Source organism: Amblyomma americanum, chromosome 9 (assembly GCF_052857255.1).
Source record: "Amblyomma americanum isolate KBUSLIRL-KWMA chromosome 9, ASM5285725v1, whole genome shotgun sequence".
NCBI lineage: Eukaryota > Metazoa > Arthropoda > Arachnida > Ixodida > Ixodidae > Amblyomma > Amblyomma americanum.
The window spans coordinates 23,349,597-23,367,111 of record NC_135505.1 but is presented as its reverse complement, the minus strand read 5'-3'; the positions used below and the strand labels follow the sequence as shown (position 1 = coordinate 23,367,111).

The following is a 17,515-nucleotide window of genomic DNA, read 5'->3' as shown; positions in this document are numbered from 1 at the left end:
AAGCTAGAAATACAATCATACACAATAAGAAATGTAATTAGTGAACGCTTTACAGACAGTCAGGCGTGAGTACACAGTATTAAAGAAATAATATTAATGAAAACAAGTAGACGTGATAAACAATTAAGGAGAAAAAAAACAATATAATACCGATGAAAATGCACAAGTGTAGCAAATACAAAATGCATGAAAGGGGAATTTATGTATGAGAAAAAGAGTGCTCAAAGTGGAACGTCACGGACATCCAATGTAAAGGAAGGGAGAGAATTTTCGAATATATCGAGGTGAGGACAAAGAGAATTAAACAACTTTTGCATTCTGTCCAGAGGGGAGAGGGAGTGCAGGAGCGCAGAAACTTGGAATGGTCTGAATTCCCTTATGCTCTTTCGCGGTACACGCAAAAGGATACGCGCTAGGAGCTGAGGGCATAGAATGTGACCATGAAGAAGTTTATACAAGAAAATTATATCTGCCCTCACGCGACGGCAGCTAAGAGAAGGAAGCCGCAGTGAGTTACTCCGTCTGGGACGAGAGCTGGAAGTTTTGCAAGCAAACCGATGTTGAAATATGCGTAAAAATTTTAGCTGAACTCTGTCGATTTTTTCACAGTTCGACTGGCAGGTACCGCTCCAAAGAACAGACGCATATTCCAAAAGCGGCAAGCATATGGAGAGGTAGAGCTTTAAGAAAGGAAGTGGGGCTCGAAACTCTCTCGAAAGCCTGCAGATGAAGCCGAGTGTACGCATAGCTCGTAGAGCAATGCGTTTTGTATGAGGGGAGAAGCTGAGGCTACGGTCGAAAAGTACGCCGAGGTCTTTAATTTCATCAACCCTGGGCAGCGGCCTACCATTCACCGAATAAAAGTAGAGAAGACTGTGCGTTTTACGCGTAAATGAGACAACCTTGGTTTTAGATGAATTGAGAGTGAACCCAATCTTCAAGCACCAATCAGAGAAGGCGGATATGTCCGACTGCAATGACAAGCAATCATGAAGAGTATGTATTGCCGTGCACATTTTTATATCGTCCGCATAAAGGAGAAACGAGGAGTTTTTGACCACGGAGGAAACGTCATTGATAAAAACAGAACAGAAGCGCGCCTAATACCGAGCCCTGAGGAACTCCGCTGGTTGGAGTGCAAACAAATGAGGTCTGTCCATTTACACTGACAAAGCAGGACCGATCAAGAAGATAGTTGCGTAGGAGGGCTACAATTGAAACGTCGATCTCAAACAGCAGAAGCTTTTGAAGAAGTAATGAGTGAGTAACAACGTCGAAAGCTTTGCTCAAATCACAGTACACAGCGTCTACCGGACTCCTCTGAAGGACTTCAGCTGATGTATACGTCATAAAAGTCACAAGGTTAGTTGTAGTAGAACGACCTTTTATGAAACCATGCTGATTACGCATGATTACATGTTTGAGGTGGAAGGAAAGTACTTTGTGCAAAGCTAATTCAAAAAGCTTAGAGGTTGCACAAAGAAGAGAAATGGGGCGGTAGTTCGAAACATCAGATTTGTTTCCCGATTTGAAAACAGGGAAAACACGCGCCGTTTTCCACACGCGGGGAAAGGCAGAATTTTTCAAACAGTTATTAAATATCGTGGTTAAAACAGGGACGAAGGTACTATTGAAGGCTTTTATTATGGCGGCTGGAATGCCATCAAATCCAGGGGACAAAGATGGTTTCAAACACTTAAGACTCTCACTTACCAACTTCTCGTCAAGAAGAACTGAATTAGGTGCTCCAGCTGGACGGCATACGGAATCGCAACGTGGAGATTTGTACACGGAGGAAAAGTGTTGAGCAAAGCCGTCAGCGACATTCCAAATTTCATTCCTATGAGAGTCAACTAAGCGAATATGACTATCAGATTTATTCGAACGCTTGCGAACGTATCGCCAGAATTCAGTAGGACGATTAGAGGCACTATTCTCTAAATATTCAAGATAGCACTCATGATCCCGCTAGCACAGGCGCTTGCAAAGGGAACGCAAGCGGCGAAATTCATCTGCCCATGTATCCAGCCCAGGGCGTTTCGCTTTATGGTGGGCCCGCTCCTTAAGTTTCAGCGCTGTTCTAAGTTCCTTGGAAAACCAGAACAGAAACTTGCTGCGAGTAGGAGTGTGCAGAGGTATGTACTGGCGCATACCATTGAGAACTATTTCAGTGAAGCGACTGACTTGTTCGTCAACATCGCTGATTTCGTTTAAAACGGACCAGTCGACAGAAGAGATAAAACCGAAGAGACCAACATAGTCGCCAAGTGCGTAAGCGAAACGGGGGGAATTCCCCGCACGATTTGAATTAGCAGAAGGTGGGACAGAAACCGAAGCCGTTATTAGAATTGGAGGATGAAATTTGTCACAGCGAGTAAGTGAGATGTCAGATGTCGAGACTCGAACATTTTCAAAATTAGATAAACAAATATCAAGAACATTACCACAACAGTTTTCAATTAAATTGTGTTGCTGCAAGGTGTTAAAAGCTGTGAAATCTAAAAGCCGGTTGCACTTACTAACTACATAATGATTGTTGTGAGAATATGCAAAGGTATTCCAGTTAATACCTGGAGTATTAAAATATCCTAAAATGAGTAGTTTGTGCTTGCTATGAGAAGTGATACCATATTCGATAGAATGTAGTACATCATCGTAGGCAGGAGGAGGCAGATTAGGGGAAATGTAGAAAGCTGCCAATAAAAGTTTTTGATGTCGAGTTAAAGTGAGCTTTAACCAGACAGATTCTTCGATGGTTTCCAGGTCGGAACGCCGAACGCACTGCACAGAACTGTCAATAGCAATGAGCACTCCCCCTCCCTTTTGTTTAGAAGCTGATTCAGGGCGGCCACTTCAAAAAACAGAATAGTTATTAGGAAAGAAGTCACCTGAGTTAACTTCGCTAGACAGCCAGGTCTCAGTAATTACAACAGCCGAATAACAAGAGGTTAATACATTGGAAAAAATTACAGGTCCCTTAGTCCGAAGACCTCGGGCATTTTGGTAATATATATCCAAGTTAGGGTTGACTGCGATCAACTGTCAGCTCGGAAGGATGCAACATACCATCCAGGAGATTTCCACGAAAACCCTTGAAGATTCAGCACGTAGGCCACATCGAAGGGTCAACAAGCTGATCGTGAAATTCCGCGCTGACTGTGAGGTAGAAGGACGAGAAAGAGTCATATTTCGTTTTCAACTGCCGGCAGGAAAGGGGGGTGACGTTCACGGACTTCAGATGGTTCACCAGATCAGCCGATTTTGTCTCAGGGCACAGCTTCGAGACGAAAATAGCCTTTGGGCGCTTCTAAGGTCTGGCGACGTTCAGACTGGATGAGCTCGACGAGCCAGTGATGGCTGGGCTACGGTGCTTCTTCTGCGCCTCAGGCGAGTTAATTTTAAGTGGGGGAACAGATACAGATGTCGGGCAGGTGGCCAAATCAACGGGTGCCATCCCACAGTGAAGGGCAGCAGAGTAGCTCTTGGATGGTTGGAACATACGGGAAGGACTGCTCGCGGACAGGGGCTCGACGAAAGGCGGATCACGCTGCGATGAAGCAGGGCGCCTCGCAAGCTCCTCGCGTAGGCTGCGAGCATCAGCCCGCAGAGAGGCAACGACCTCGGCCTGGAGAGCGAGCGTCCGCGAGTTGTCACCACGAAGGCGCTCATTCTCCTCCCGCAGCTGGGCGACCTCGTCGCTCAGAAACGAGATTCCCTCAAGTGCGTCAAGGAGGAGAGCCCGAAGCGAGGCAAGCGCACCGTCAGGTTCGCCCGTCGGGGAGGAAGTGAGGGAACCGGTCGGGTCGGTCGGGTGATGGGGCTGGTGGGCCATGGAAGAAAGGAATGCAGCCGCTGACACGCCACCGTCGCTAGGCTTAGCACCGCCGCAAGACGACAAACATAGATTGCACATTAATGGTCACGAGCCGGACTTCAAAAGCTGCAGCTCGTCGTCACTCCAAGTGACACACTTCGCGTGTACACGTTTGTTGCAGTCGGCACAACGAAAAAAACTGCTGCTTACTGTTGTGATCGCGCTTCCTTCCTGCTGTGGAATCCGGCGAAGAGACGTGACTGCAGGACTGCCAGAGGGAACGACGACAATAGCGTCCCCACGTGTTCGAACAGGAATGCCGGAAGCAGCGAGCGACGATAGCGTCCCCATAGCGACGACAGCGTTCAACAGGAATGCCAGCAACGACCATAAGCATATTCGTTCCGGTCCTCGCCCGGACGAAGTGCGGTATCACTGTGGTCCCCTTCAGTCACGTTGGATTTGAACAATTGCCCGAGTGCCGCACCTGCGACAGAGCCTCCGCGTTCCGGTCACCAGCCAAGCTCTTTCGACACAGCCTGCATTCCTGTGTCATGCAGCTGCCCTCCGGACGCACGTGCGCGGCCACCTGGAAGCCGCGGGGACGACAACGTGACCGGGTCCTCTTCCCTTTCCCTCGACCGAGCTGCGAAGAAACATCAGGACCGCCCTGCCGTGGGTGGTACCATCAGTGCCATCGTGTGATTGGACATCATTCTTCGAACTGTATTCCCCATCTAGGGATGTGGGGAATACGAAGAGTATTTAAGGACCTGCTGGTTTGATGTCAGGGCCATGCTGCTCAACATCCGGCCAGGAGCACGCCCGGGGAAGACCTGCCTCAGCGTCGCAGGACGGGAGCTCCCATGGCGGCATTCCTGCCGCTACCTGGGCCTCCTGATTGACCGCCACCTCACCTGGCGTCCAGCAGTCAAGGCATTCTGCCGACAGGTAACCAGGGTCCGTGGCGCCATCCGGAGTCTCCTGGCTGGGGGAACGGCGTCACCCCACAAATGGGGCTCCGGTTCTTCCAGGCCACGGCAGGGGCTCAGTTCCTGTATGCCCTCCCGCTGGTCCATATGACCATCCACCAGCAGCTGGCCGTCGAGCTATCCCAGAGGGCTGCAGTCCGTCTGTGTCTGGGACTTCCCCGTGGCTCCCAGGTCCGGGCCACACTTGCAGAGGCCGGCGTGTGGCCCATGATGCTGCAGGCCCAACGGACGGCGCTCCGCCATGCTGAGCGACTGCACCTCGCCCCGGACGGACGTCCCCTCCTGGAGCGCCTCCTGGGCCACCCTCATTCGCGTATGGGGAAGGTTGCCCAGGAGCTCGAGCAGCTGGTGGGTGGACAGCCAGAGCACCTTCCTCCCCCTCCACGACCGGACCTGGGCCATCTGTTCCGGGTGCTCATGCCACCACGGGGCGCCAAGCCGAAGCGCCTCACCCCTGCAGTTCGCCTCCGGCAGGAAGCAGCAGCGATCCTGGAAGAGGTCTGGCCGGCTGCACGCAGCTATACACGGACGGGTTGGTCCTCATGGGTGCCTGCCCGTCTGCTGCGGCTGCCTGCACCGCACCTTCGTTGGGAGAAAGCCGGCAGGCCAGACTTCCGTTCGTGGCCAGCTCGACCACAGCAGAGCTGGCGGCCCTCCACCTGGCTGCCGACATCTTGGAGTCCCACCCCGCACTGCAGTCTGCGGCCATTCTGAGCGACTCCAGGGTGGCCCTCCAGCTTCTGCAAGAGCCACGGAGCCGGCTGCCCGTCGTACGCAAGCTGGCCGCCAGACTGGACAGCATCTGTTCCCTTGGCTGCTCACTCTCCCTGGCCTGGATCCCCAGCCACGTCGGAGTCCCAGGCAATGAGGAAGCAGATGCCCTGGCCAAGGCTGCCCACGGAAGCTGTACCCCCTGCTCTACTGCTATGGTGCCCCTGGAAGTTGCCAGAACCGTCAGGGAGCGGCAGCTACCGACCCCAGGGTTGCCCAAGGGACACCCCCTCAACGCCTGCCAGATAAAGGGCTCACCAGACGGCAGAGGTCCCTCCTCCTCCAGCTCCGCATCGGATGCTCCTGGACCGGGGCTAGGCTCCATCGCAAGGGTTTGGCCCTCACGGCGGACTGCTCCTGCTGCGGCCATACGGAGGAGACCACCGATCACCTCCTCCTCGATTGCCCTGCCTTGGCCATCCACCAGGCAAAGCTGGCTGCCTGAAACCGGGACCTGAGCCTTCCATCTGACTCGGCCAGTGTCCTCATCTTCCCCACCGGTCCCAACGCTTCCAAGGCGCTCCGGTCTCTCCTCGCCTTCCTGGAGGAGACGGGCCTGGACGGCTATTGCTAGCCCTAGACAGCTGACTGACTGTCTGATACGACTGCGTCTCCCGCATCTCTATACTCCCCCTTTCTCTCATTGCTCTGAAACTCTACCTATCCTTCTCTCTATCTGCACGCCGGCAGTGGTGGTGGTGCGTTAACATCAGTCAAAGGTCCGTGCACTTTCCTTTCCTCTTCCCTAGCTGTCAACCACTTAGTACTACTGATGCTAGGGAGAGCCCCCTTCTTGAGAGGTATCAGAGACTCCCGACTCTTAAGAAGCTCTCTTTACTGAGAAGCACTCTCGGTTGCCTGTGCCTGTACATAATGTAAATAGTCCTTGTATGAAGTTTTCCGTGTTTTCTTCCTCCGATCGTCCTCGCCTCTTCTCCGGCCCAGTCACGCTACCTGAATCCCAACATTACCAAAAAACGGGCGGGAGCACAGCACACATGCGTCCTTACTGGGCGGCATGTATAATAATAATAATAATAATAATAATAATAATAATAATAATAATAATAATAATAATAATAATAATAATAATAATAATAATAATAATAATAATATTATTATTATTATTATTATTATTATTAATCCGTCTTAGACGAAATCAAAAACGCAAGTCGTAAACTTCCACTGAAGGCCGGAGTTCCTCAGGGCTCCATACTATCCCCTCTACTTTTCAATATGTTTAATAATGATTTATCTAGTGTTGTTTCAAAAGGTTTAATATTTCAATACGCTGACGACACTGTTTTGCTCTCAAAACATATTTCTGATGCCATGGCTATCTCGAATCTCCAATGTAATATACACAAAACAAGGACTTGGTTCGCTGATAATCATTTAAAGGTTAACGCCTCAAAAACCCAGCTCGTTTGCTTCAGATCCCCCTTAAAATTAACCGCAATAGACGCGCCAGTTTTTCTACACAGTCACAACTGTCATTCCTGTCGATGCGATAAGCTCTGGAGCGCTGCATGGTTATTTTTCAACATGAAATCTATCGTACCGTTTCAAGTAAAAAAAAAAAACGATAGCACATGCTTTGGTCTACAGCACTCTTCGATATGGGATTACCGTCTTTGATTTTTGCCCCACCCGATGGCAAAACCGCGTGGATTCTTTGTTAACTAACATACTAAGAAATATAGCCTACACTCAAAGATCACATCATCTCGGCGCTTGGCTTACCATGTTTCTGGTCTTTGTTTGTGCAAACTGTGGTGCTACGGCATTTTTGGTTTAGTGATTTTAAAACATGCTCTACTGCCCCCCGAAGCCTTCGTAATAGTGTTCGCTTTGTAGTGCCGCGCTCATCAACAAGATATGGTGAAGCTAGACGCTGTGTTTATGTGCCGAAAATTCTGAACGATTTGCCAAATGAGGCATTCTCGGTTACGTCAAAAAAGGAATTGAAAAACATTATTTGTTCATTGTAACACAGTTCCGTCACTACTTCTAATATGCATTGGTCATCATCTCTGAAAGATGTAAATATGTACATCTTATCTTATTGGTACTGATCCTTGTCTCGCGATTTGCTCCTTGTTTGTGTTAAGCTTCTTAATTGTTAGTACTGCTGCATTTACCTCGTTATGCGTTGATACTGAAACGAATATTGCACACTCGTCCGCTGATTTTGCCGGGCCAAGTCCTTCAAGCCATTGGTGGCTTTGAGAGGCCCGCTTCTTGTGCTTTGTATTCTTTTTTGCAATAGCCGCCGCATTGGCAGAGTGGTTATGGCGCTCGGCTGCTGGCCTGAAAGACGCGGGTTCGATCCCGCCGCGCTCCGTCCGTTGTGCTACGCGAAGTGACCACGAGGAAAACGCGGGTTTCGAAGCGCAGCTGTTACGGCTAAAAGATCTGTGCCCCAAACGCAGGTGACAAACTCCACCATGATGGCCCGCCATGAGCTGTGGACACAGTGCGGACCCGCCTGGTACGAGCATCAGTTCTTTTCCTGGAGCGCATCACCCTTTGCAACTGTCCCGCACGCCGGCCAGCCAGACGACTGGAGCTTCCCGCCTGCCCTGATGGAGTGGGAGGGAGAAGGCCGCTCTTCCAACGTCACTGAATTCTTCATGAGTTTCTGCTGACTGGACAGCTTCCTCAGAGCCCACGAGACCACTCCGAACAAGACCGTGACAGAGAACGGCCAATTCTATACAAAAAGCGAGCAAGTTTTGGTGTCTCGTTTTGTGCTTGAAAGTCAGCAAATAAACAGGATATTTACTGGAAACTAATTAAAGAGGAATCTCTTAAGCTAAGTACTACTTATGCAATAGGAAATGTATTCAAGCGCTGAACAAAACGCTGTTTGCTTTGAGTGGAGTTCTATTGCAAAGAAAAGTTAGCAACAGTCAAATACTACCGAAGCCAAATAAAACATTTAGGGACGATCAATAAAATCGATCAGGAGGAAATGCGGTAGAAATTTTATTTCATGCGCCAATCCCCACCCTAGACCAATTGTGAACCCATTGTCTTTCACTCCCCAGTCTATCCAATGCTAAGAGTTGTTGGGCGAACCGGTCAATCATGATGAACAAGGGGTGACGCGCATAGGAACAAATAGAAGGGTACACAACAAACGCAGACTCCGACTGAATTTTCACAGAGCACGAATGCAGTATCTTTGCGCTGTGGGCGCCCGGTACCCGCGGCTTCGCCGGCAACGAGGAGGCCGATATCTCGCTTCTATCGACGTTTCTCTAGCCCCGGAGGGCGTCCGTACGGGGACCACCTCAATAAACCACACCCAGGCCCACGCATGGCGCAAGGAGAGCGCGTCTCTGTCGTCGCCGGCCTCTCAGTGTCGCGCCTCCAGCGCGATGATTCTTTTCATGCGCGTCGCCGGCGTGTGGCCCGAGGAAAGACGGGTGCGCCACGCGCTTTCACTCGCCGAAGTGTTCAGTAATTGCGGTGCAATCAGGGAATTGGAGCACCTGCTAGTGCGCTGTGCCGCTTTTGCAGAGCCATGTCGCGAGACGCTCACGGCGTACTGGGCGCTGGACATCATCTCGGACAGTTTCTGGGCGCCCCTGTGGCCACGCGGCAGCCTGCGCCCCGTGACAGAACAACGGTTAGCCTCTGTGCATTCATGGAGCAGGCGGGCTTGACTCCCCGCTTGCTCTTCGCCAGGTAGAGCACGCGTGAAGTGGGTACTCTGGGTATAGGCTACTTCGCACAATATGCGGCCGGCTGCTCCACCCCGGCCGCTCGTGCAATGTGTCGCACGCACGATTAGGTCGAGACGGGACGCTACGTCCCCGCAAGTTTGTATATATACAGGGTATTCGTATGCTATGTAAATATGAGCAGTGGTCGCTCGCGCCCGTTATACTTCGAACTGTGCCGGAGCTCTCGCGCGCGATTAGCCCAAACTTGTTCAGCGTTTGTATTTTGTAAACACTGTTCATAGGTCTCCCTTTCCTTTCTCGCTACGGCTGCCCACTGTCCTCCCTTGCCCTTTCATTTGCGCCGGCCGCAACTCCACTGCTGAAGATATATTGACGCCAGCGCTCGGGAAGACGAACGCGCCGATCGAGAAGAGAACGAAGTGCTGAGGAAGCGCTCTCGTCCAGGGCTACGCCACTACTGACTCTCGGTCGCTTAACACCGTTGCTGACTCTACGCCAACGCCCACGTGACATCTGGTGGAGGTTTTGGGTACGCTGTTCATGTACCGTACGCCCCCTTCAAGCCGCATTTCAAGTCCCGGAGAAATACCTAAAGTAGACACGCCCGTCCATCAGGCCAGTCGCCGATTGCAAGGCCTATCTCCCGAATTTGGACTACTCCCTTCTAATCCACCCGGAAGGGCTCCCACAATGAATACCAACCCAGCTACAGTTCCACCTGTCCTGCTCCACCACCAGCGTGAGCCAGCGCATTTCAACGGCCAACCCCACGAGGACGCCGAAGACTGGCGGGACGTGTACGATCGGGTGGCCATCTACAATGGCTGGGGCGCTGACTGCAAGATGCGTCATGTTTATTTCGCCCTCGAAGACTACGCGGAGACCTGGTTTAGCAACAACGAATCTGGCATTCGAACGTGGGATACGTTCAAATCCGAGTTTCTCCAAGTATTCATGGACAGCACATCACGCAAGGAGAAGGCTGACCTGCTTTTGCGTGCCCGACATCAGCTCCCCAACGCTCGACTACTGATCCGGAGTTCCCGGGTTCGAACCCGACCGCGGCGGCTGCGTTTTTATGGAGGAAAAACGCTAAGGCGTCCGTGTGCTGTGCGATGTCAGTGCACGTTAAAGATCCCCAGGTGGTCGAAATTATTCCGGAGCCCTCCACTACGGCACCTCTTCTTCCTTTCTTCTTTCACTCCCTCCTTTATCCCTTCCCTTACGGCGCGGTTCAGGTGTCCAACGATATATGAGACAGATACTGCGCCATTTCCTTTCCCCAAAAACCAATTATTATTATTATTAACGCGAGTGTGACGGTGTACGTCGAAGAAATGAAGCGACTCTTCCGACGTGCGGACCCAAGCATGTCGGAGGAGAGGAAGGTAAGCTTCCCGATGTATGGGGTTAAGGAGCAGCGGTTCGCCGGCCTGGTTCGAAATCCTCCAGTAAGTGTAACTGACTTCATAAAGGAGACGAGCTCCATCGAGAAGTCTCTTGACATGAGGGCCCGACAGTACGGCCGCCCAACTGCATCGATGCACACGGCCACTGTGGAGGGAGGCACGATGAACTCGGCAGAATCTCTACTTGAGATAATTCGATCCATTGTGCGCGAAGAACTGGCGAAGCTCTTTCCGGCTAAGGTACAGCCTCAGGTTGCCACACTTGCTGATGTTGTTCGCGAGGAGGTGCAACAAGCTTTAAGCACGAGCACACCAATACCTCTCACAGACCCGGTACAGCCGCAGCACCCTGATCTCAGCTACGCCGCCGTCACCCGTCGTTTTATTCCGTCCCAGCCGAACTCACGTTACGATGCACCTGCCTCCGCCGCTATGCGGAGTCAACCTCTGCAGCCGAATTCTCAACAGCGCCTAGGACGACGCAGAACGGATATCTGGAGAGCACCAGACAATCAGCCGCTGTGCTACCATTGCGGTGAGGCTGGACATGTTTGGCGCCGCTGCCCATACAAGGAGATGGGTCTTCGAGGATTCCCCGTCGGTTGTACTGGTCCGACGTGTTTAGAACGACCACAGGAGATCGCGGACTACATCTCGCAATCGGGCTTAGCACAGCGTCGCTTCTCTCGATCACCATCTCCTCGTCGCTGCAGTTCTCCAGGACGAGACCAGCCTCGGAGTTCCCGTAGGGTAAGCTAGATGCAGCAGCCTCTGGAGGTGCGGCTGCTCAACGACAAAATGTGCAAGGTCTTCCATCGCCGCAAGACAGCTCCAGTTCACACACAACGCCGAATGCCTGAACCGTACCGACGACTCATAAGACAAAGTGCCTCAACACAAGCCGATGCCCTCACGTACCCCTCAGTAACCACGACACCTTTCCTCAATGCCGGACTCCTTCGACGCACTGCAGCCGAGACCGAATGCCTCGACATCCCCAAAGTAAGACGCTAACAACAGCCGACTTAAAGATTTAGGTCGATGGCGCCGATGTAACCGCGCTGGTGGATACTGGCGCCGATTATTCTGTGCTCAGTGGAAAATTTGCGGCGGCACTGAAAAAGGTCACAACCGCTTGGGACGACCCACAGATGTGTACTGCAGGGGGCCATTTGATCACGCCAACGGGAACATGAACGTCGCGGGTAACTATGCAAGGCCAAACATTTCTGGCAACGTTCGTAGTGCTAGCCGAGTGCTCTCGGGACGTCATACTCGTCATGGACTTTGTCTGAAAACGGTGCCGTCATTGATCTGCAATCGCAGTCCGTGAAGTTCTCGACCGAGAAGGCCGTATCCGTCGATAGTGTTCTCCCAGCGGCGCTGCACATTCTAGACGAACACGTGACCGTGCCTCCACGTTCCAGTGTAATGGTAACCGTCGGCTCAAAGAACATACAGCAAATTGAGGGTATCGTGGAAAGCAAGCAATTGTTGCTTCTGGACAGAGGACTTTCCGTCGCCAGGGCGGTTGTCTGCCTCGAAGATAGCAAGGTGAACGTTCTCCCAAATTTCAGAAACGAACACCAGCACCTTAACAAGGGGACGACTGTGGCATATATTGACGCTCTTATAGTGAAGCTAGGTGTGTGCACAGTTTAACGACTGCTTCAACGACTGAGCCTCATATTCCTCCTGGTGTTCAGTACGACATTAAGCCAACCCTGCCGCTCGAGCAGCGCCACAAAGTGCGCGAACTGCTGGATCGCTACCATGGTGCGTTGGCGTCGTCGTCACGCGTCGGGCGGATGCATCTTGCGAAACATCGCATAATTACTGATGAAAATGTTCCACCACTCCGGCAGTCACCTTATCGAGTGTCCACTAAAGAACGTGTGGCTATCAGCACACAAGTGAAAGAAATGCTCGCCAACGACGTTATTCGACCTTCTAGGAGCCCGTCGGCTCACCTGTCGTGCTTGTGAAGAAAAAGGACGGCACCTTACGATTCTGTGTTGACTACCGTCGGTTAAACATCACCAAAAAAAATGTGTACCCGCTACCCAGAATTGACGATGTCTTGGATCGCTTATGCAACACCAGATATTTCTCCTCCATAGACCTGAAGGCTGGATATTGGCAAATTGAGGTAGACGAGAGGGACCGTGAAAAAACGGAATTCATCACTCCAGACGGCCTGTACGAGTTCCAGGTGATGCCATTTGGTCTTTGTTCGGCACCCGCGACATTCCAAATGCTCATGGATACCGTTGTTGCGGCTTTGAAGTGGCAAACTTGTCTGGTCTACCTGGACGACGTTATCGTTTTTGCCCCGTCTTTCGAGAAGCACCTGCGTCGCCTCGAGGAAGTATTGCAGGCCATAACATCATCAGGCCTTCCTCTAAAAGCTGAAAAATGCCATTTTGCATACGAAGTTTTTAGGCCATGTCGTGAACTACGGAGTCCTTCCAGATGCCGAGAAAACATCCGCCATTGCCAATTTTTCACCACCGCGTGATCAGAAGGAAGCTCGTCGATTTCTAGGACTATGCGCGTATTACCGCCACTTCGTGGAGAATTTCTCTAACATTGCCTCACCTCTTACTGATTTGACAAAGGCGCATGTGTTGTTCAGGTGGGAACCACCACAGCAGATGGCGTTTCAAGAGCTTCAACGCCGCCTGCAGTCACCCCCTGTGCTGGCGCACTTTGATTAACTTGCAGACACCAGGGTCCACACCGATGCAAGCAACGTTGGTCTGGGCGCTGTCCTAGTTCAAGTTCGGCGGGACCAACCACGTGTATGCGAGCCGCGCACTATCAAAGACAGAAGCCAACTACTCTGCCTCTGAAAAAGAATGCCTCGCCATCGTGTGGGCAGTTTCGAAGTTCAGACCATACCTTTATGGCCGCTCTTTCAAAGTAGTGACCGATCATCACGCACTATCCCGGCTTACCAACCTCAAGGATCCCTCCGGGCGCCTCGCAGGATGGAGCCTTCGACTCCAACAGTTCGATATCACCGTCATTTACAAATCCGGTCACACACACGCAGACGCCGACTGCCTATCTCGTGCTCCCATGCAAGCAGCTCCGGACGACGCTGCTGATGACGATGAAGTCTTATTGAATGCAATACATGCCAACGATTTCAACGAGCACCAACGCGCCGACCCCGACCTCCACGACATCTATTCGTTATCTTGAAGGTACCAGCAGGAGAGTTCCTAAAGCCTTCAGGCGAGCTTTATCGTCTCTCTGCATACGAAGCGGTGTTCTCTTCAATAAGAATTTCGCCGCGAACAGTAGGCAATACTTGCTGGTCGTCCCTGTGAACCTACGCGACGAAATTCTTCACGCCTGCCATGACGAACCAGCTTCCGGCCACCTTGGTGTTACTAGAACACAAGCTAGGATTCAAGACAAGTACTACTGGCCTCGCCTGGGCCCTGAAGTTGCACATTACGTCCGCACTTGCCGGGATTGCCAGCGCCGCATAGTTCCGCCCGTGAAGCCAGCCGGACTCCTGAAGCCAATTGAGCCGCCTTCGCAAGCGTTTCAACAAGTCGGCATGGACTTGCTCAGGCCATTTCCTACATCAGACTCCGGAAAAAGGTGGATAATAGTAGCCACTGATTATTTCACACGTTATGCGGAGACAGCATCTCTTCAAAGTAGCACCGCCACCGAAGTAGCCCAGTTCTTTGTTACTCAAATCGTCTTACGTCATGGTGCTCCACAAGTTTTAATTACGGACAGAGGGATTGCCTTTACCTCTGAGCTCCTGCGCCATATTCTAATTTTCAGTCACACCAGTCACCGTCGAACGACTTCTTATCATCCCCAAGCTAACGGACTGATGGAACGTCTAAACAAAACGTTTGCGGACATGCTTTCAATGTACGTGGACATGGAACATAAAACCTGGGACGACGTCCTACCCTACGTCACGTTCGCATACAATACAGCCGTGCAGGAAACAACCAACATGACACCATTTGGCCTAGTTTATGGACGTCAGGTCAAGACAACACTCGATGCCATGCTGCCTCATGTCGACGATCATCCAAATGACGATGCTGCACATTTCTTACAACGCGCCGAAGCTGCCCGCCAACTCGCACGGGTTCTAATTCAGGACCAACAGGGCCAGGACGCACAACGCTACAACCTACGGAGGCGGCATGTGGAATACCACCCAGGTGACCTTGTCTGGGTTTGGTCTCCAATCCGACGACGCGGACTGAGTGAAAAGCTCTAGCGCCGCTACTTAGGTCCTTACCGAATTGTGCGACGCCTTGGAGCCCTCAATATGAAGTCGTCCCTCATGAGACTCAAAAATCTCGACGCCACCACCGGCCCGAGGTGGCCCACATGATTCGCCTGAAGCCCTACTATGCAAGGACACCACCCTAGCTCTTCTCGAGACCCCCTGCTTTCTTTTCAGCATCGGGTCAATGCTTTCAGAGGAGGGGGCTAATGACTCCAGCGCTCGTAATGGGCGATGTTAACATAGATGCCTTTCGCCCATCTAAGGCTCCGGTCGCAGATTATCTTGATCTGTTATCAAACCAGCTGCGAGCTCGCTGCCCAAAGGGCACTAGTGCAGCACGCAAGCGAAGCAGCTAGGCTCAGTGGAGTCCTGGAATAGGGGCCCAACCTTGCTGAAAGAGGTCAAGTGTCGACAGCGATGAAGACGAAGGCCGAACCGCCAATCTCTTGAGACCTCAATAAAGTTCTCTCTCTCTCTCTCTCTACAGACTGGCGTCGGAATACGATTGTTCTTGGAAAACGTGTTCTTGGAAAAGTGTTCTTGGAAAACGTGTCCCCGATAGACATTTATGATTAGCTTGTTGAACGAGTACAGGAATTTAAGAAAGCGGCTAGTCGCGTGGTTGAAATCAGGCAGCGCAATAAAGAAAACTCTTGGGTGACCTCAAAAATACTATCTGCTATAAAAGAAAAAGATTTACTCTGGGCCCAGTCGAAAAGGGCACCCGCAACTCTCCTGCTACGGACAAAGTTTAAGGTGGCGAGAAATAAAGTAGATGCAATGATACGGCAGGCTAAACGAGTACATTTTCGTAACAAGTTTAAGAATGCAGGATCAGATACTAGAAAAACTTGGTCTTTTATTAATATTCTAAGAGGTGTCAAAAGGCGTGGCAATGTTGGTAAAGATTTTTAATCTTATTTCGGCACTGATGAAGAAAGAATAGCTAATGAATTCAATAAGTTTTTCTCGCAAGTTTCGGGTAGTGCACCACAGCATCCCTTGTTTTGTACTCTTACGAACAGCACAGTCGAATCTGGACACCTACCTTTGCTAAGTGAGGATGAGCTAAGTTCAATTATTTTTGGTCTTAAACGCATTAGGCCGGTGGGAATAGATGGCATTTCAGTTGATGATCTGCGAACCTTGTTCGACATACTTAAAGGTGTGTTGCTATCGCTGTTCAACAGCATTATCTCAAGTGGAATGATCCCAGCCAACATGAAAGCGGCTATAATTACCCCAATTCACAAAGTTCGTGCACATAATAGGTATGAGAATTATCGTCCTATTTCAGTCTTGCCCTGTTTGACTCAAATATTAGAAAAATATCTGCTGTCTACAATGACAATTTTTTTAGATAAGCACAAAATCCTGTCACCGCTTCAGTATGGTTTTGCACAAGGCAAATGGACGTAAATGCTTTTGGAGGACTTCTCTGACAGGTTAAATCGATCTTTTGAACGTAACCAAGTAGTGTGTGCACTGTTTCTGGGTGTCAACAAGGCTTTTGATAGTGTATGTCACAGTGTGCTACTGTGTAAACTGTCCAGGATAGGCTTCCGTGGAGTCTTTCTTTGGCTATTGGAAAATTTTTTACTGCACAGAACGCAATAAGTCTCGATTTGGCGAGCAAAGAGCGCTTGTTTCCTTATAAAAGCTGGCGTTCCTCAAGGTTCCATAATTAGTCCCCTGTTATTTAAGATCTACGTGAATGACCTTCAAATGTTGTGCCTACGGGCCTGTATCAGTACGCTGACGATACTGTCCTCGTATCCCCGTCGCCGAACTACTCTGACTCACTTTCTTCTCTTCAAGCTGCAGCAACTATTGCTATGGACTGGTTCTCACTCAACCTAATCAAAGTTAACAGCTCTAAGACTTAACTTATATGCTTGCACAGCCCAATGAAGAAGGTAGATTTAAACTGCCGGCTATTCTTGCACGGATCTGATTGTTCCCATTGTCAGTGTGTGCCCCTGAGCTAATACAACTAGAGTGAAGTACCTAGGAGTATACTACAACAGTGCTCTTTCATGGAATGATCACTTATCCCACGTCTGTAAAAATCTCAGAACCGTCTCCTGTGTGCTTTACAACATTAGGTACTACATGCTGCTTTCAATACGCAAAGTTATTGTAAACACTCTTGGTTATAGCGTACTGCGGTATGGCATAACGATTTATGGCCACTGTGCTGTTCTCTGGAAGTATAGGATCAATTCTCTTCTACGATCTTTGTTAAAAAATATTGGCTATGACTTAGGCCTTCACTCTAATTCTGATGTCTGTATGGTATTTTGACTACCAGATTTTGATCGCCTTTTGATGGAAACGATTGTCCTGAAACGTTTTTGGTGTAGTGACTATATGATTCCGTATGTTCCCACATGGTCTCTTCGACCGAAGGAACCTTTTTGTATTCCGTGATGGTCTACAAGGTACGGAAAGCGAGTAAGAGATTATTACGTTCCCGATTACTTTAACAGGTTACTTCTAAGTGTTCACCAGGCAAAAACTGAATATAAACTAAAAAAGTGCTTTGATACACTAATTAGTGGTTT

General features: G+C 50.4%; 1 protein-coding gene across 3 annotated transcripts in view; it reads left to right on the top strand.

Annotated features, from left to right (window-relative positions):
- LOC144104000 (putative phospholipase B-like 2) overlaps positions 1 to 8,372 on the top strand; it is a 171,130-nt gene extending 162,758 nt beyond the window's left edge. For all 3 annotated transcript variants that reach the window (XM_077636770.1, XM_077636768.1, XM_077636769.1), the window contains one exon: positions 8,010 to 8,372. In XM_077636770.1, coding sequence (XP_077492896.1) covers positions 8,010 to 8,225 — 216 coding nt within the window. In that variant the 3' untranslated portion in view covers positions 8,226 to 8,372. The remainder of the gene's footprint in view (positions 1 to 8,009) is intronic.
- Positions 8,373 to 17,515: the final 9,143 nt, after the last annotated feature.